The sequence below is a fragment of the Labrus bergylta genome, chromosome 10 (assembly GCF_963930695.1).
Source record: "Labrus bergylta chromosome 10, fLabBer1.1, whole genome shotgun sequence".
NCBI lineage: Eukaryota > Metazoa > Chordata > Actinopteri > Labriformes > Labridae > Labrus > Labrus bergylta.
Genome location: NC_089204.1, coordinates 2,074,549 through 2,095,295, shown reverse-complemented (window position 1 = coordinate 2,095,295; position 20,747 = coordinate 2,074,549). Strand labels below are relative to the sequence as shown.

Below are 20,747 nucleotides of genomic sequence, written 5' to 3'. Positions count from 1 at the left end.
AAACCAAAATTACCTCATCACTACAGCTCCTGCAGACAGCTGTGTTGAGAAGATGAAAGCACTTTGTAAGAGAAGTTACGTCTTTCTTTTACTCACTTCCAAAAGAATGCACACACTCATGAGATCAATATGTTTACCACGCCAGGTGTACTGCTTCTGACAGGGACGGCTAAAATCAACATGGAACTTACCCTAACATGGATGTTTGGGTAGATACAGTTCACAGTTATTCTCTTCTAATATAGGGTTTAACTACACCATGTTTATCAAGGAAACTCCTGGGTTAACTCAGGGTTTAGAGCACTACAAACGTGATTCACCTCTTACAGGGGTAGATCACCATCAATCTCAATCAATCAATTTTTATTTGTATAGCATCAACTCATAAAAAGCGTTATCTGGAGACACTTTACAAAAAGCAGGTAAAAGACCTTACTCATTGTTATGTTACAAAAAGCAGGTAAAAGACCTTACTCATTGTTATGTTACAAAAAGCAGGTAAAATACCTTACTCATTGTTATATTACAAAGACCCGGCCTATCCATCATGAGCACTTTAGCAAAGCAGCAAAAGTTACATAAGAAAAAATGTCCTCATTAAAAGGTGACGTATGCTGAACACCTAACCTGATCCAGAGCAGTTTATGTTCAGGATAAGAGATAAACCTGTATCAGAGACTAAACATAGCAGTGAAGCTGTCTACTTGTTGTACGCATAAGATATAACATCAAGCTAAATATCAAATTAAATGATTCATTAATGATAATTAAAATAAGCTCTGTGTAATGAGGCTGCAGCTGAACTCTGACGTCTGAAACAAAAAATAAATTTGTGACAACAGTACATTCAGGGGGATAAAAAAAACGTTGTTACTAGATCTATAGTGCACTAATCATAGTAAAGTCATTTAATAAGCCTTAATTTGTCCATAAAATGTCAGATATTCATTTTCTGCCAGTTCTTCCTGCATTTGTTGCTGCATCTTTGTAGATTTCAGTCTGGATTATGTGTTTAACTTATTTAATTACAGTAATGTCATCATTTGCTCTGATTTTAAAAAGTTAGGCAGTCATGGTAGTGTCAAGTTATATGACGCTAATATCGTCCATTTTGTGTGAATGCTCTGGGTTGACTTATTATCAGGATGACATCCAGCTTCATGTATCCATTGTGTAGTTACAAAAAACAATCCTATTAAGCTATAACTGTTTACATTTGAGTTTATGCAAAATGGGAGTTTCACATTTTACAAAGAGTATTTCTGTTCCAATCTCCGCAGGTCTGTCTTTTCTGTCTGAATTCATGCAAGTTTATGTACAGATATTCAATGTATCAGCACTTATGGGTTCAAGGAGAGAGACAGATAAATACAATAATAAGACCTCAATCACATTCTTGAGGGGAAGGTAAACAAGGCTTTTTGACTGCTGAATTAAAAACTGTGCAGGTTATGATGGATGTGGTTAACTAGCCGCCCAATTCGTATATGAATGGTTACGGTACATTTATAATAAACATCCATTTTTTTTATTCCCAGGTGTAGCATTAAATTCTGGACTTTCATTACCAAAAAGGACAGCCATTAAAATGATATTGAGCAAACAACAACATAGATGTAGTCGAGGATCATTCTCTGCTGTTGACACAGCCCAGTGCAGGAGAATAATGAATGATGCTGTTTTCTGCAGCGTGCCGTTATCTGTCACTGCAGGAAATCCTCCCATTGTTGGATGACTCATTTCAGGGAGCTTTTATCAGCTGAGCTGGTTAAGTGGGGTGACTGTGGACATCTTCCAGACACAATGCCGAGCAACAGTCACGTCTTAATCGACTTGAACCCCACTGTTGCCCGTTGAACTGAAGTGTCAGGCACATTGCTAAGCATTTACTGCCCCCCCGCACCCCCCCTTTCACCTTACAACACCTGCATTCAGCACGCAGGCCTCCGCTGTCACTGCTGCTGATGAACACAATAATGAGCTGTAATGACCACATCCATTGGGCAATGAGCAGCAAATCACTTGAGTCAGCAAGTGGCCAGGTGTTCCTCGAGCCAGCCCACGTGAAGAAAATATATTTTTTCAGGGGGGAGAGAAGCCTTTTACATATGGCAGATGGAAAAGTCAGTATACTATTGCCATATATTTTATGTGCGTACAAAAATGTACAGGGCTTGTTGAGGAATGCTTACCAGTAGTTCCACTTATATAACCTGCAGAATAGTAGCCTGCCAGCAGCAGCATTTGTCATTTTAACAAATAGAAGAAACATTTAACAAGAGACTAAGAAGCTGACATCTAAACGTTGTGTACTCTTCCATTGAGAAGCAAAATTGGAAAAAGTGATGAAGATGTTTGAGGACAGTGCAGCAGAATTAAAGGCTGATTTGAAAAAAAAAATGTTACGGTAGGAAAACACATAATTGGCAAATAACTGAATCGAAAGGTTATTTCTTACTTCTTATTTATCTTTCTAATTCTGCATTTTATGTGGCTGCGTTATTTCATTTTTTAACCAATTTGTAAGTGAAAGGAAATCTTAAGCCTATCGATGTTGGTCGTCATATTAAAAATACAACCTAGTCAACCTAGTAACAGGCACAGGTGAGGAGCTGAGGCGAGGTTTAAACCCTCTGGCAGACAGCTATAACCTGTCAGCTTACAGTCATATCTGTCACGTCCCTAATTATGCACAACTCACATCCTTCATAAAGACTAAGAGTTATGCATACAAGAGTTGACCGGGTTGGCCGTTGTCAAGACAAACGGGCGAAACCGACCTGAGGAAGAAAACAGGTTTACGGACGATGTACCCCAGTATGATTGACATGATGTTTCAATCACAGCAGCACATACAGCGACAGTACGGCCGCTTTGAGTAGCAGTTCCCGCTTCCTTATGCAGCGGTCTTTGACGTAACGGTCAATGTTTCCATGGCAACGATAAATATGTCCTTTCTGTCATGGCGGCTCTTTCATGGCGGTTGCCATGACAAGACACGTCCCATTACAACTACAAAATTCTGGATTTCTCTGACTTTGATAACAAAAAATATATAACATAGATTAAGTCATGTTTTATTAATCTAAATATTCTAATAGACTTCAACATATTGCACCTTAAAGCTAAAAAATCAAACCAAGTTCAGGAGGAAGTTGGAGTGTGTGTTTCTGTATTTTTCTTTATATTTTTATTTCCTGAAAGTAATTCCACAAAGTTGCAAAGAATCTTTTTTTCTGTGTGTGATTACCATAAGGTCTCCACTTTACATGGAACTGACAAAGAGCTACTTTTCCCAGCAACTCAATAACTGGCCAACATTTGACTTCATGTCTGGAGGAGGAAGTGGAATGTCTCCTGATCATTTCTCTTGAATCGGATGATTTCTTTTAGAAAGCTGAATCACATGTTGTTGTTGGATGTCTGCCAAGAAAAGAAGCAAACAAAAACAAACTGTGCTCCACAGCAATACGGATATGTCCCAAATATATCTTATTTATGGCAGTAAGGAAAGAGGCACAAGGACAATTCAGAGCTCATCACCATTAACAACATGAGTGTAAGACTTTTGACCTCTGCTTGGATAAAAGGTTTGACTTCTGCCACATAAAGAATGACTAACAGGTCTTTTCTGTTATAAGCTTTCCTTTCAAGTCTACTTAAAGCTCCTGTGAGAAGTGAAGAAACAGAAGTTAAGACTGATGACTCTTTATGAGCTACAAAAGCAAACAAGACTATTATGATAAACAACTCACAGGAGCTTTAAGACACCTGAGGAGGTTTTCCTCTGTTTAAAAAAGAATCCCATCCAAATGCTAATTTCTCAAAAAAATCTTCATCCACATGAAAATGCAAAACACACTGTTACAGCTGTCATGAGCATGTCAAGTCAAAAACGATGTCCTTGAGAAGCTAAGATGTTCTCGCCATTTCTCTGCAATGACTATTTCCTTTTTTCCATTCAGGCGTCTCTGCCCATCAACAAGCGGGAGCACTAGTTTGGTTACGGCTGCTATCGTACTATTCTTGTGAAAACAAAAGTGACAGCGTCGCACAATGACGTCAAACGAAGGACAAACCGGCGCACAGTGTGACATTACAAGCCCAAAACTCAGTTTTCCCCGTCTGCACATAAACAACTTAAAGAGGACATATTATCCCCCTCCTCCACCTTTTCAAACAGCCCCCTGTGGTCTAAATGAAACATCTGTGCTGTGCTTTGGTCAAAATATAACATGAATCAAGCACCAGAGGAGGTTTGTGACCCTGTATAAACCAGCTCTCTCAGAACGCTCCGTTTTGGTGTGTGTGTCTCTTTAAATGCAATGACCTTTTGTGTTTACAAAAGGTTAAAACGCACAGAAAAAACTTTTTTAAATACCCGCATACGTGTGGACTATGCCTCAGTGTACTGTATATTAAGTGCAAAAAAGCTCAGAAAATATCCAATGTGTTGGTAACATTTGGACAGGAGGTCATTTTAACGTTGTTGAATTCCTACCTCAACATTTAAAAAAAAAAGAAAGAAAGCCTGGTGTTGTGGGGGTTCTACTGACGACATGAAAGAACTCTCTATGCACGGCAATGAAATGACTCCTGGGGTCGTGTGCAAGGCAGCACCAGAACAATATTGTTCATTCATGTTGTTACCCTGTTTGACAGCATCCCTTGTTCATGGAGGAGTGGAGAGGCGATCTGTTTGAAGTAGTCACATGGAAACTGAAAGAAAAAAAGCTGCTCTGTCTGCCTTATCTTTCAAATTGGTCTGCAAGGGAGATACGGGGGGGGGGGGGCAAGGCTACAAAAAGAAACTTCAGAAGATGTCCAAGTACATACTTCTGAATTAACTTAATGAATGAGTATTATCATTCTCCATATAGTGGACTCATTGTATCCCATAATGCATTGTAAAAAGTACTGTACAATCGATGGTCACTAACCAAGAAATATATACCATCATGCATTGCGGTTCAAAGCTTTCACAAATGAAAAGTGCCATCTGACATCGTGGTGGGCAACATAACGATCTTAGATCGTGAAGGATTTTAACGTGCTGACGATCTGCCAAAGCAGAGAGATCGTAGAACCGGGCTAATGTGTTTATTCTATCATGCTGCAGTTTATGCTCTGACACAGACGCGTCTCCCCCTCCCCTTTTGCTCCACAGCGGTGAAAACGAAAACAAAACTTAAGTCTGCAAAAACAACTCCATCCCGGTTAAATGCAACTGTTGTGATATTTTTCCAAACCGACACGCTGTGAGCAACAGTTAACTTATCTGCATAGTTTGACCAGTTAAATTCACATCTCGGATAGCGAAACAAGAAACCGTTTAAGGAGCCGGAGAGACGTTCACAGTCTGCAGAGAGTCAGACAGAGAGGAGCTCAGACAGACAGTGATGGGAGATATAACCCCGGTGTTTCAAATGTTGCTGTCGGTGTTTTCTGCTCTCTCTCAGTTTTTAAAAGTTACTTATCAAGCCTCTCCACCCGAAGCTCACCTGTTGTGATTACCGAATTTATAGGGATTACACTAAACAACGTTACAAAGCAGCAGGCAGGTGAGAGTGAGTAACCATGGTGACTGTCTGTCTGTCAATCAACAATGTATTAAACCCTTCTGTCAGTAAAACTTACTTTGATCATGTGTCACAGAATGAACACATTCTGTATTATGTTTGATTATATATAAACTAAAATAAAGTTAGTCCAATGATGTCTTAAAAAACAACAAAGTCTGCAGAGCCTGTATGAAGAGGTGTAGGAACTCTGCAGGGCTAAAATAGAACAGAAACACAAGAACTTGAAGTCTACATGTTTTTAAATGAATGCATCACTGAGTGAAAAAGTTCCTGATGAACATAAAAAGAGGACACATAACTAAATCATAATTTCAAAGTGGTGAGGAAAACCTTCAAATTGTGTATAAATATTGATAAATTGAAGGAAAGACATTTATGTTGCTAAAGATGTTCTGGGTGAGACCTCCAGACCTCCTACAAAGATGTTTTTCAAATAGATTAAACTTGTCAGCACAGTTTTTGTGCATTTAAAAACATTATACAGGGAAATAAGTTTGGTTGAACTGGTCAGTAACTTACAAATTTGTCTAAAGATCAGTATGAAAAAAATCGTGATAAAATTGTGATCGGGATTTTGCCAAAAATAAATCGTGATATGATATTTTCCCATATTGCCCACCTCTAATCTGACACATCTGACCTATGGCACACAGACAAGAGGAGCGACCAATGTGAACACAGAAAAGGTTTGTATTTGTTGGCATTTTACTGAACTCTAGAAGATGTTTCAATACAGAGTAAAGGATTAACGACTGAGTGATGTCAGTTCGTTCTTATGATGATGACGGGCACGAGGCCACAGTCTGTATGCACAAATAAATGAGATGTAGCAGAAAAATATTTTTCAATATTTAAACAAAAATACAGTATTTTAAACGTATTTGTTATATTTGTTTGTTTGTTTTAAGTCAAAATAATTCACCCCGGGCAAGCAGGACGGGGTTGATGACACGTTTATAGCGCAACCCGTGGACGGGCGATATGATCGTCTTACACTAAATAAACAAGCATCATACTTTTTTTTCTGCTTGCCAGTATTTTCTTTTCCACTTTTTGACTGCAAATACATTCAATAACATGTAGAGATGGTATCAAGGCATAGTGTTTCACTTTGTGCACCATATTTGATAACATGTTACTGCAGCAGAGTCTTTTTCACAACATGTCCTGCCTCCTGAGAGCCGACAGGGAAAACTTTGTAGGCATACGTGTGAAGATAAATAGATAGATACTTTATTGATCCCGAGGGAAATTCAAAAGCTGCAGAAGCTGAGAATAACAAATTTGTAGGAATGTCCTCAAATTTTCAGGAGTGCATGTGTGAATAATGCTTTTGTAAAGATAAAATGAACAGTAAAATCAAAGGGAGGGGCAGTATCTATGAGGAAATTGATGAAATTCACCTTAATCAGAGTGGTACCCACAATACATTGAAATTTCAAAAGATTTACAGAAACTTAGTGAAATTCATGTCTTTTATTTGGAGATTCAAACTAAAAAAAGGGGAGCAAAAACAAACACTGAAAAGGATGGGGAGATGAACATTTAACTACAAAAGCAAGTTTTAATGGAAAAATTGAGTGTATTACATTTAGCTTATATCCCACTGAAGCAAGTGGCTGGGGGGGGGGGGGGGGGGGGTGGAATAGGCTACAGACTTTCAAAGCCTGAGAACCAGAGGAATGTCTCCTATTGGTCACTGTGCAGTGTTTCCTGTGCCTGTATAAACAAAGCAGTCTCTCTGCACACACTGCATGTCTTCAAGGGTTCAGCTGATATGGGATCCTGGCGGTTGCAAACCAAAACACTTTTCACTGGTGAGGGCAAATCTTTTAAGTAGCACAGTTTGGTTCAGAGTACTCCAGCATTCACAGAGGACCTTTGGGTGTCATTAGGGTACATCCTTATGGGATTAAAATGATCTACTGCACAAAAAATCTCAAATGCTTTGAACAAATAAGTGTGTAATCATGGAGGAATTTTAAGGGAAGATCAATTACTAGCAGAAAGATTAAGAAATAACTTAACAATAACAATACTGACTTACTGATAGACATCCCAGCTAAACTTTGACCAAAAACTGAACCCATAATCCTGTCTAGCTTTTCCGAATCTTTCAACTACATCTTAGAGACAAAAGTGTGGAGTAGACTAACAGATGGCCTGAAATCCTCGTCCCCAGAGCCCCATCAGTATCCATTTTCCACTGCTTATCGGGGTATGGGTCACTTTGGCAGGAGGCCAAGCAAGGTAGGCCAGACACAGACTCATGTATTACAGCTTTCCTGGAGGATCTAAAGGTGTTTCCTTGGCCAGAGAGTACATGTAATCCCCCCTGTGTGTTCTGGATCAGCCTCAGGTGACGTGAATGAAAAACAATTCTACTCTGAGCTCTTTTACTGAGATATGAGTTCCTCTCCCTGTCTCTAAGGTTTAGACCAGACACCATGCGGGGGAAAAAGAAACATTTTATATCTGATCTCAACCTCAAATTTTATCAGACACTCACAAATCTGGTGAGAGTTGAAATTTACTGATTGGTCAGAAAATTCCCAAATACCTCTTCACCATGACAGGCCACGTGCACTGCACTTGTTGCACTTCTTTTGTGGTCAACCAACTTTGATTACCAAATGTGCCCAAAAGACCGAAGGCAAACCATCTTAGCAATGCAATGCTGACCTTTGACAGAAAAAATGGTAGAGTCCAAAGGAAAGAACGGGGCATTATAGCCTATCAATGGGGATGCACTACCAATTCTAAAAACCCTGCCTGGCTGGAATACTGACAGCTCCACTAAAGAGCCATTGTTTGCAGAAGGGTTTTGAGACAGGAGACAGTGGTTAATATACATCTGATGAGGACTGGGTAAATTACTGGTGATTAGCAATTAAGCTAACTTACTTGTAAATTGATATTTATAAAGCCAGGTAGCTCGACTAGCATAGCTCTCTAGTATAGTGCATAGTCACTCCATCATTATTATACAGATCACTTTTGATGGTAAAGTGTTTCAGATGCTGCCGTGCTCCTCTGCTGTGAAAATACATCACACTAAAAAGTGAAGTACTTCATATTGCCTTCCAAACCCCACATATAAAATCCCTCCACTATGGAGGACGTTATACATCATACAGCATATATATCCTAACAGTGATGAATTATACTTCAGGGAAGGATCAGATGGACCATAACGGACATCTTGGTTCTTTAGCTTTATGCTAACACATAATTGAAATTACCTTTAACAGGCTAACAGAATTAGCATCAAACCATATATTTTACATAGATAATTTCTAAAGTTGAGAGATGCTTAGTTAGTCTCTTAGCATCTCCCCAGTTTGTAGCACTACAGTTGTGTCCTTGGTCAAAAGTTGGTGGCCTGTGGCCTGGATGAATTTGGCCCGAATGATCACCAAATGAAGACAATGGAAGAGGGATGCTACGGTGTTTGGGCTGTAAAAAATGAGCCCACTTAGAGAAACTGTAGGTTCAATAACATTTTAAAACAATCTGTGATAAGTTACTTAACAGTTATTGTAAGAATAACTTATCTAATATTTTGTATAAAAAATGGACGGTTGAGCATATAAGCCCATTAATCATCCTGTGCTTTCTAGCGATGTATCACACAACAGAGAACAAATTCTGTCTCTCACGCTATCGCACAAAACATGGTTACTGTCGTCATAGAGGATCCTGATCAACACACACATACATTTTTGATTCTTCATTGAATGATGGGTTTTAGTAATTAGAGTTTTATTCTTCAGATTTAATAAAGTCTTTGTTTCAGACAGTAAGGCTTCTTCATATTTATCTCTTTCCACTCTTCAGGAAACAGAGCACCAATCGAGGCAGATATGATTTTACTGAACTTTACAGAGGGACATTCAGATGTTGAGCTGTTAGGAGACGAGGAGATGTGGATCATCTGAGGAAAAGCCCTCAGGAGAAAACTTTGGGTTAGCAGTTACACATACACAGAGGTTCAGAAGTACCAACTACAGGTCAAATATTCATCAAATAAGAAAGAATCGAAAAGAAATGCAGAGTAAATTAAATGTATTTAATTGTAAAGTGTGCTCTATTTGATGAGGATTGTGACCCAATGTCAACTGCAAGAGACGTGTTAAAGAGTAGACTGAGACATTTATGAGAAATAAATCGTTGTGATATGTTTCTTAAATCCCACACTTAAGACTCAAATTACACTAAAAAAAGTCAAAATACCAAAACCTTTTCCTTCTGGGTCTCATTCTGTTTAAAAAGGTCAGAGAGTGAAGGAGCCAGACGCTGTGAGATCTTTTGGACACAAAGACACGGGGAACTCCTGCTGCTCTCCAGGGGACTGCAGCAGTCTTTCCCTTAAGAAACTCAAACAGACTAGCACAAACCTGGAGAAAGCTGTTTGCTTCCTAAATAATAGGTTGGCAAAGGTCGGCAAATAAGAAAGTGATCTAGCCAAAGAGTCTGGGCCCTGAGGTGTAATCCATCCAAATCTGTTTCTCTTTCACTCTTAGACACTCGCTGATGCCAGTTGGACAATGTAATAACTGTCTTCTCAGGACACAGCAGGCGGCTCTTTAAAAAAAAAAAAAAAATCCAAAACACTGGGCCTCATTCATGAAATGCATGTTTACACAGATTTGAGCTTTGCTTTTGCGTATTTTGGGTACACACTGACAACTATTGCAGGATTTATCAATGATTCTTCATAATGAAATGTTTGTGAGTAAGAATGTGTGTGCAGTAGACACAGCTTTGAAACAAATACATTAGTGTTCTGTGGAAATGTTTAAGATCTGTTATAAAGTTATAATGCCAATGCCATACAATGCCATGTTTGAGTATATTAATCAAACAAGGGGACAAAATGCGTAGCAATGCTAACCCAAAAAAATCAAGCTACTGTAAGTACAAAATTTGAATCAGGATATCACATAAAAAAAGCTAGACTGGCACTTACACTTCCTCACTAGACAAAATCAAATGACCATTCTTACTGTAGCAGAAACAACTCAATCCATTGACATTAAATGGTGAATGGACTTCAGCTTGTAAAGCACTTTTCTAGTCTTCTGACTTCTCCAAGTGCTTTTAGACCACAGGTCAGGTCTACTCATTCACACAGTCATGGCAGAGGTTGCTATGTAAAGTGACCATCAGTATTAACTAATCCATTCATACACATTCAAACTCCGCCTACATAGCAGTGGGAGCAACATGTGGCTGCAGGAGCTGGGGATTGAACCCCCGACCTTCCAGTTGAGAGATGACCAACTCTACTAACTGAGCCACAGCCGCCCCATCAAACTTAAACCAACAACATTGTCAGGCTTATTATTTTTGAATAATGTTTTTTTACATTGAATAAACCTTTGAAATATAAATTCAACTGGTTTCATTGATTCTTTGCCAAATATGTCTGTGTGCAACTGCCTGGTGAAGGCTGGACAGCCATCAGATACGACTGGAGCCATGCTCCTTCCATAAATGAAGTTGGTGAAATGTCTGATGAATCAGTCAAACTAATCAATTAGATTGTTTTTACTTGCTGGAAATGTGAAATATGGACCAAGGATAAATGTTTGAAGGGATCTGTATCTCATGAATAACAGAATAATATTTGGTCACAATGCTTAATAGTTGTTTTAAGCATACCAAGACAAATAGCACTGAGCCTGCAGATATGAATATTATAGAAGACTAGAATATTTGCCTTGTTGGAAGTCTGCATACAATAAGTGCCCATCCAGGACATTCTAATATCTGGATTTATGGTAACCAGTCAGAGTTAGAGGAGAATTTCATTTTTCAGGAGAAGTAATATTTCATCTTGGCCCCATTTTTTTTAATTATATTTGAGGGTCTCAAAGACTAATTGGTACAAAAAGCTTCAGAAATGCTCCCTTCAGGGGTGCCGGTGGACTAGTGGTAGGTGCGCCTTTCCTGCATGTCATTCCACTCTCTCCCTGATTTCCGACTCTATCCTGTCCTATCTCTTCAATAAAGGCACAAAAAGCCCAAATAAATGCTCCCTTCATTACAGAGATTTAATAAAAGAATATCATGACTTTGTATTGATACACTATAGTTGTGCTGACTAAATAACTCTTTATACTGGCATATCCTTTTAAAAAATATTAATTTCTAATGATGTTCAAAGGATTCTATAAAATTGGGAATAAAAACAGACCTTCTCAAAGTGAAAGAGAACCATGCAGTATCATAAATACATAAATACTGCAGAGATCATGTTGTCAAACATTGGACACAGCATTGTTTGGTCATCTGTAAAACTTTGTTTAAACCAAACCCTTTTGATTATGTCACACAAAAAAATTAATGAAATGTCAGACTGTATTTTGTTAAAGTAAGAAAGTAGAACTCAATATTGAAGAACATGAAATGTTCATGAGGTATATAAACAGTCAGTCAATACACAGATGAAACCCTGGAATGGTGTAGCAGTCCACTTACGTTTGGTGCACCGCTGAGATCCCTGAGTTTTACTCCAGCCATGGCAGCACTGCCCTCCACAGACATTAACCCTGCAGATGGAAAAACAAGCAGAGGTAAATAAAACAACCACACACACCCAGTCAAGTACAAACATTGGAATTTGACAACAAGCCTGGCATTAGTTATTTAATTACTGGTAATAAACTGATGCTATTATACTTCTGGCATTAAGAGTATCAAAAATGAAGACTTGTGAAGGATGTGAAGACCCCAACAGAATTGTATGCCTGTGAAGAGATGTTAATCCATGTCACACTGGATGATTAATAGATATCTCTCTTACTCAAATATCTGCATTAACCGTCTACAGTTGGGTTTCATTTGATGTCTAAAAGACCAAGTTTAAAAAGTTGTTCCAAGGTTCATTCAGTTCGAGACAACTGACCTCAATATCTAACTGTCCCACCTCTGTTCTGATTTTTGGCACTAATCTGCCGGGCTGCACCACAGCATCACTTTATGTTTTCCACACTTGAATGCTGTCCAAAACACAGAGCTCATGAGATGTGGCTTGGCCTTTGACTCTAAATATGACCAGCATGGCAGGAATGCTTTGTGATACCAAACTGTTGAGGTGTACTGTTTATTGTGGAATACTTTCTGGGCTGGCTAAGCCAACCTGAATCGAACAAACTTTGTGTTACTACAAAACTTTGGTTTGGAAAACTCTTCAGAGACCTGACTGAGTCAGACTGTTGGAAGCTGGACCAACGTGGGAGCTCATGACTCACATCATCAGAGAGTTTGGCTCGGATGACGATGATGAGGCTGGGTAAATTTAAGGCTAGCAGAACAAGAAAGAATCCCGACCACCCAGACAGCCCCTTCCATGCAGATTCATCCTTTTATAATTATACTCTTAATTGATTTATCAAAGAAACTGACTGGATTACATTCCACTGCCTTCAGAAGAAAAATGATCAAAGGTTGGCCCATCTGCAAACTATTTGTCAGGCACCGATGTGTATCTGTTGTGTTGCATTACTTCAATGGGGGTAAGCTAGTTTAGCTAATAGCTGATTCAGAGAGCAGGTTTTCATTATTGGGCAGAAGAAGTCCACTGTTGGATAAACTCTGACTTGTTTTCATGATCAAACGTGAAAGAAAATGTTGGCAGTGTGGAAGTCTTACGTTTTCTCTGGGAAGGATCGGCGATATGCAGTTTGTAAGACATGTTCCAGTGTTGGGGTGCTGGTGGCGCAGTGGTTAGTGCACGCGCCCCATGTATGGAGGCTGTCATCTCAAGCAGGTGGCCCAGGTTCACATCCCACCTGTGGCTTCCCTCCCACATGTCATTCCCCACTTTCTCTCCCTGATTTCCAACTCTATCCACTGTCCTATCTGTACATTAAAGGCACAAAAAGCCCAAAAATATATCTTTAAAAATAAATAAATAAAAAAGACATGTTCCAGTGATATTTCAGAAGAAGGACTTCTAATAACAATTTAAATATATACAATTTAAAATCTCAGTTGAAAGACAGTCCAAATGAATTACAAACGGCTGAATTGTTGTTTTTAAAATCAGTATTTGTATTGGTATATGTATTGATATCAGTGTCGGTATCGTATCAGTAACGGTATTGCTATTGTTATCTGTACCGGTATCAGTATCGATATCAGTATCAGTATTGGTCTCAGTATAGGGAATTGGTATCGGTGTCAGTATAGGATTCCAATCGTCCCTGATTTCCATAACCATTTCATCTCCACTTGATATTGATTCATAACAACTTGCAATGAGTCTGTTCTGCACCAACATAAAGAAAAGGCTATGTCCATCAAAACAATCAACTGAGCACAAAATACATAAAGTAAGAATTCATGAAGGCATAAAGGTCAGGGCAAAAGTGCCAGTGGTGTCAAGTGAATTTTAATCATCAGCCAGAAGCATGCTGCAAATGGCACTCTCTGCCATTATCTAAATGATGACCGCACCAACAACACAAACCATATGTTTGATAAAGGCCTCATTTGATACCATGACATGAAAAGACTTACACTTACACCACAACACACAAACACATACACAAAAAACAACATAATCCTTCCAGTCTTATGTAACCTGGTAATGATTCTCAGGAGTCATTTTCTTTTGTTGGGGTGACAGAAATTCACAGCTGAACTGTATTCACTAATCACACTTCAAAACAGTCTGATGGGCCACAGACTGAGCAGCTGAGGTCAGGCTGCTGCTGGACCACACACAGTCTGATGGCCTCCTGCTGTTCTGTGGACTAATCTCCCACTTCTTATTCTGACAAAAAAACGTTTTGTATGACAGAAAGAAACCAGTCAAAGAAGGGAATCGACCCATTATTACAGATGTTTCCAATTTCTTTTTACCAACATAGGAATGGCCTCTACAGGAAGTATTAAATTGAGGACTCACAAGTATATAATGTTTATCACTGCTTTTACTCTGAATTCTGATCATTTCTTTTTACCTTAGCTGCCTCACTGATGTATCCCATGACATTTTGACATGAACATTAAGGTATTGTCTCCAGTTGGGCTTGAAAAACTGAAAGCCTGTATTGCAAACTAGTAGTGTGTAGATCTGAGTTCCAAACTAGCTATGGCCCATACTCACGTAAAGTAATTTTGATGTTTTGATGTTCTGGTTGTTTTGATTATATAAATAAAAAATCCAAAATGATTCTTTATGACATTTGTTAGCTCCTGCTAACGTCGGTTAGCTGATTCCTTTAGCTGTTTCTTTGTTGTTGTTGTTTTTGCAGACACACAATTATGAAAGGAGTTAAAGCATCATACAGCCAATTATATTCTTGGCTTACATCAAGAGCAGGAAAGACGTTCGCTTTGGGAAATATCAGCATGCAGGTGAGTTCTCTGAGGTAAATACTTCCCACCAATGTAGAATGCACAGCACAAGACCCTCACCTTCATCTTAGACATAAAACTTTAGGATAGAAGTACAACTTCTCTGCCATAACAGGTGCAAGATGAAAAAGAAAAATTCATGTGATATTGTGAAATAAATTATAGTAAAAGTTAAATGGACTGTACTAACTAATAGAGCTTCTCTTATCTGGGGAGGCTGTGGTAGAGTCGTCGCCTCTCAACTGGAGGGTTGAGGGTTCGATCCCCAGCTGAGCAACATGTCCGATGTGTCCTTGGGCAAGACACTTAACCCCGCATTGCTCCTGCTGCTTCGGTGGCGGTGTATGAATGGATTAGTGTTGTACTTACTCTCTGATGTACGTCGCTTTGGATAAAAGCGTCTGCTGAGTGAATTGTAGAATTGTAGAGCTGGAAGACTAGAGCGCTATATAAGCTCAAGTCCATTCACCATTTACCATTTATCTTCTGATCACACAAAGCTCCTTACATGTCACATTCACCCATTCATATTCTGATGACAGGGGATGCTGTGTAAAGTTCCAATAAATACGTTCTAATCCCATCAATACACATTCACACACTGCTGGCTATGTCACCAATGTCATTATCGCCACTGAAAAGTCTTCCCACACCTGACGATAATCAAGTGGAGAACAAACATGAGAAAGCCAAAACGCAAAGATCACTCAAATTCTTTATATGCATTAAACTTTAAAGTCAATCAGAAGAATCCTGGTGTGCGCTGGATTACTCTGACCTTGAAAGCTGCCTGCTTTAGATGCACCCCGGATGAGTAGCATGGCTGTGCACAGGGCACCCATCGATCACCAGTAGCAAAGTGTTGGAGTCAGTCTTGCCCTAAAAGTGTCCTGTAAGAACACTATCAACAAAATAATTGCTTAATAGAAATCCATTCTACTCTATTGTCATGCCAGACGCTGTATCATGCAACACACTTCCCAACAAGCCTAGGATATAGATGATAGATGCACACTTGTCTTAACGTGTTAAATTCCATCCAGCCCTTTACAGCTTTGGGGTCAGTTTCAGGGTCTAGGAGGCCACATTCATAGCTGTTGTAAACACATGAAAATGGCTGGGGCAAACCTTTTTACACAAAATAGTTGGGATTGATAAAAAATAACCTTGAATGACTGTCTGTATAACTCTCGTTCTATCCCTAAATGCAAAATATAACTACAATTCTAACTATTTACTTTTTGAATTTGTTGTGTTTGTACTTGTAGACACCAAATATTCCATGTATATGTCATAAATGGTTAATATAGAGGCCAAGCCAAAAATCTCCATTTACATATGTGATGAATTATCAGACTATGAGGTACAGTCTGCTGTGCAGCTGACTGAGGGGCTTCCATCAGCTGCTGGCTCAGCACCACTTTGTAAATCCTAAAGAGCACAGAGGAGTCAGTTGTGGAGCACCACTGAGCCGTTAAAATGCCTCGGGTGATGTCAGAAGGTGTCAGCTGAAAGAGAGCGGTTCTGAAAAGACTTGTTGACATTGCTGCGATGTTCAACCTGGGAAGAAAAGCTTCTTTGCCAATTATATATTTAAATACTGCAGTGCAGATTACAACGTTTTATTTTATTTGTAAAAGGTTTGCTTCCTGTCATAAAATGTACAAGGAGTGTATAGAGCCTGACGGCTGACAACTTCAGTGTTTAAAAGTCAAAAAGGACCAACAGCTGAATATTAAACACTCGGTATCGGCCCTGTTGACAAAAGTTGGCACATCTGCAAATTATGTGGCATGAACTGATGTTTATTTGTTGTGCCAAATCAATTTCTTTGCTGGCAACTAGTACACCTAACTCATTCAGAGAAGGGTTTTTTTTGCGGGCAGATAAAATCACCTGTTGGACAAACTCTGAATTGTTTTCATTGTCAAACAAGAGAGAAAATGTTGGTATTGTGGGAGTCTTCAGCAAAAGAAGTCATGAAACAAACAGTAGTATCGAAATCCACAATCAGCTAAGTTCTTGTTTCAAACATCTGTACCGGTATCGGCCTTGATTGTATCAATCAGTGCATCTCTAATTATTACAATATTATGTATATTTTACAATTAGATGACTAGTAGTTTCTTAACATTTAAGAGGATTTTACTGTTGACAGAAAAACATGTGCACCCTCTCTTATTTAAATAGAACCAAATCACAATAAAACTTTATAGACAGTACATGAAGAACAAGGGCTGGGCTTGTTGAGGTGGAATAAAATATCCACATAGCAATATGTTGTCATCCTGAGTTGTGTGTTACAATAATCAAATCTTCAGGGACCCGTGGCCCCCTTACCGCATGTTGTTCCCCACTCTCTCTCTCTCTCTCTCCCTGAATTCTGACTCTATCCACTGTCCTCTCTCTCCAATAAAAAGGCACAAAAAGCTGAAAAATACATCTTTTATGTTTCCACAATTTCCCAGTTTGGGATCAATAAAGTAATTCTATTCTATTAAAAAAACAAAAACAATGTGTAATCACTTGGAAACAGTGGTATGGAAAACTTCCTTTAAACGGGCAGAAACCTCAAGCAGATAAAGATTCATTAGATGGTGATATACCACAACTAGGTGGGCCGGGGAGTAAGAGGGAGAGACATGATACTATGAAGACCTTTTCACAATTTTGTAATCAACCATATTATGTAATAATCTAATTATTATTGAGTATGTTGTATCACCTAAAAGAGTCCTGTGTGAGTCTGAGTTGGACCTTTACAATCATCACTTATGCACATCACTGTATTCTTGTCTGAATAGATCCAACTCTGCATCTACCACTCTGTCTGACCGCAGTGTTTGAATCGGGAACTGTCCTATTTTTTATGGTGATTATATTTAAAGTTGCTGCAGCAGGGCTCCCTCAGCCTTATACTGCTGTATAAGGCTGATATGTGTGTGTCTTCAATACAGGAATAAGTGCACTGTATTTACCTAATGCAGTCAAGATATCAATATCATCAGTAATAATCCAATCTAGCAGCAAACAGAGTTCATTGAACAGGTCAGACAGCCAAGTGAGTGTGCAAACAAGCTGTCAGGGCTCGACTGTCAGCTCCACTTAGTGTCAGAGAGAAGTCAAAGACAGGGTCTACCCTCCTTCAATTCTGGAGAATTCACTTCCATCTCTGTTATTTAGATAATTCAAGGCTGAAGAACTGAGCCTGTGTTATTGTCCAGCTGAAAATGTGTCATTTTGAGATTTGGTTTTGGAAATAAGCTAACAGGGAGTCATTAAACCCCCCCTCCTGACAAAAGTTTCTTACCCAGACAGTTTCATGAGCTGCTTCTGCTGGCTCTGCTCCTGCCCGCCAGGCGCCTGGTTCCCCATCCTGCGGGTCCGGACCTGGCCGCCGTAGTTGGCGGAGAGCTCTACGTTGTACGTGTGCGCCTGCCCCGACGCTCCGTGGCGCGTCGAGATGGAGCTGACACGCATCCCGCCGTCCGCACCGGTCGAGCCCGGTCCCGGTCCCGGTCCCGGGCCGGGCTGGAGCACGTAGAGCCTCCTGAAGCCGCTCTGGCTCTTCTGCTGCTGCTGCTGCTCGGCTGACACACACACCGGGGAAAGAAGCAAAGCGAAGGAGCAAAAGAGGCCCCATTTAATCCAAGCCATAACCAAACACCGCAGGAGAAAGTTTAAGGGGGAGGAAGAGGTCCAGGTTACTTTTGGCTCCGTTCAAAAACTCCGTTCACTTTTTGAGAAACACTAAGTATTCCAGAGCATATTCCTGTTGGTTACCGACCTCCAACCCGGTGTGGGAATGCACTAAATGAGCTGACGTTACCCCAGCAGGACGCGTTGACAAGTTTGAAATCCAATGTGCATGTAAGGTGAGAATGTTGAATAAATCCCCGCCGTGTGTCTCCTTTAAGCATGAAGGGCCTCCGGGCGGCTGAGAGGGGTTTCACTTGGTCCGCAGTCACAAGAGTCCAGGAAAGAACTCCAGGAAAGTTTCTCTGTTGGAGGTGAACAGTGTCAGCAGCGCGAGCAGCCAGCCTCCAGACGTGACGTCAGGAGGGGGGGCTACACACACCAACCCCAAGAACGTTAGCTGAGAGTTTCTTGGGGCCCAAGGGTGCCAGGAGACACAGACCAAAGCCTCCACCCACCCACACATAGACACGTTCAGTGTCTGACACACACACACACACACACACACACACACATATTCTTGAGTCAGGTCTCTGAAAGTTAACCTCCAGTTCAAATGAGTAAAACTCCTCAACAAGCAGACTGGGCTTAGTTCCACAACTGTGTTGTAGGGCTGGGAAATATATTGAGTTTTTAAGATATATGGATATATTTTCAAACAAGATATAGGGTAAAACAATATCGTTAATATGGATATAGTTCATGTTGCATTAAAATAATGTTATGGAGGTGCCAGTTCACCTATTTCTCATCTCACTGATGATGACTGACTGTCTGTCCCTCTTAACCCTGCTCCTCCTCCTCTCTCTCTCTCTTTTATTGTATTTAAGGAACATTTTTATTTTATAATATTACTTTTTAAATTCACAAACAGGTAGTTTATTTTTCCATGTGTTTTCACTGTTAATAAAATACATATCGATATATATCGAGTATCGCCATTCAGCTAAACAATATCAAGATATGAGTTTTGGTCCATATCACCCAGCCCTACTCTGTTGCAGATATTGCTTTTCATTTTGGCCAATATTTACTAATGTGATGTTGTTTATCAGCTAAATATTATGTATTATACTGGCCCTCTTACTCTTCTATAATTTGAAGTACATGAAATAGCCTCAATTAAAGGGCTATTTTTCTTACTTTTTTATTTCTATGTGTTGAAGCACATTGAATAATGTCCTTGTATTGTTTCAATCTGCACTATCAGTCTGATGTTTGTTCAATACAAGGACTTTGTCATAATGATGAACTTCCAAATGTACCTTACAAACATCTGTTTCTAGCTCTGCAGATGTTTATAACTTCATAGTTTCATAATGATGTTTTAACTGGCGGCTCAGTAGATGTGATTGTGGGTCTGAGTATCCTAAAGAACAGAAGCTTGCCTACTGGAAATGCAAACTGGTATTCAGGTCTGCTCGACTATGGTGAAAATCATGATCACAATTATCTTTGACTTATATTGAGTGTTGACATATTATTGTGACTAAAATACAACAACAAAAAATACTTTGAAACCTTTAACACCCATGACAAAACTTATAGACAAAATAAGCACAACATGTAACATGTGGCTCAGTTATCATTTGATCTCAATTATGTTGTTGTCATGATCATGAGAAGCCAACATCATGAATGAAATTAAAAGTTGATTAATTAACCGACACTACATGTAAGGTGGTAAACTTCAGGCAAAATTATAGTGGAAATGTGACTATTGGAAATCAATCATTGTATTGGCAGGGTGAAGTGTGCCATGTCAATGTAATAACCTGTGGAGGTAGCTAAAGCTGTTTGTGATTACTTTCTTTCAGAGAGGGAGACTAATGTAAAGCAGTTTGTGAGAGAGATAAACACATCCACTCTCTGTAAAAACAACGAGGACACTGTTACACTCTTTCCATCCAGCTGTAGGCGATGTAGCTTTTTGGGATCTTTACCCACCAACCACCATCATATTGTGATTTCACTCAGATTTAAATATATTAATAATATGGATTTGCCCACTAATGATGCAGATCATCAAGTTTGGTATATCAGATGGACCAATTTACAAAAAAGAAATGAATGTGGGAAAGCTTGAATACTGGCATCACT

At 39.4% G+C, this 20,747-nt stretch overlaps 1 protein-coding gene across 3 annotated transcripts in view; it reads right to left on the bottom strand.

The window, feature by feature from the left end:
* The window catches only part of ltbp1 (latent transforming growth factor beta binding protein 1), a 123,180-nt gene extending 104,142 nt beyond the window's left edge, over nucleotides 1–19,038 (bottom strand). For 2 of the 3 annotated variants that reach the window (XM_065959470.1, XM_065959471.1), the window contains exons 1-2: nucleotides 18,262–19,037; nucleotides 12,066–12,136 (exon numbers count right to left, since the gene is read on the bottom strand). In XM_065959470.1, coding sequence (XP_065815542.1) covers nucleotides 12,066–12,136; nucleotides 18,262–18,608 — 418 coding nt within the window. In that variant the 5' untranslated portion in view covers nucleotides 18,609–19,037. Of the gene's footprint in view, nucleotides 1–12,065; nucleotides 12,137–18,261 lie in introns of all 3 variants that reach the window. The other variant, XM_020647824.3, reaches the window with a different exon arrangement.
* Nucleotides 19,039–20,747: the final 1,709 nt, after the last annotated feature.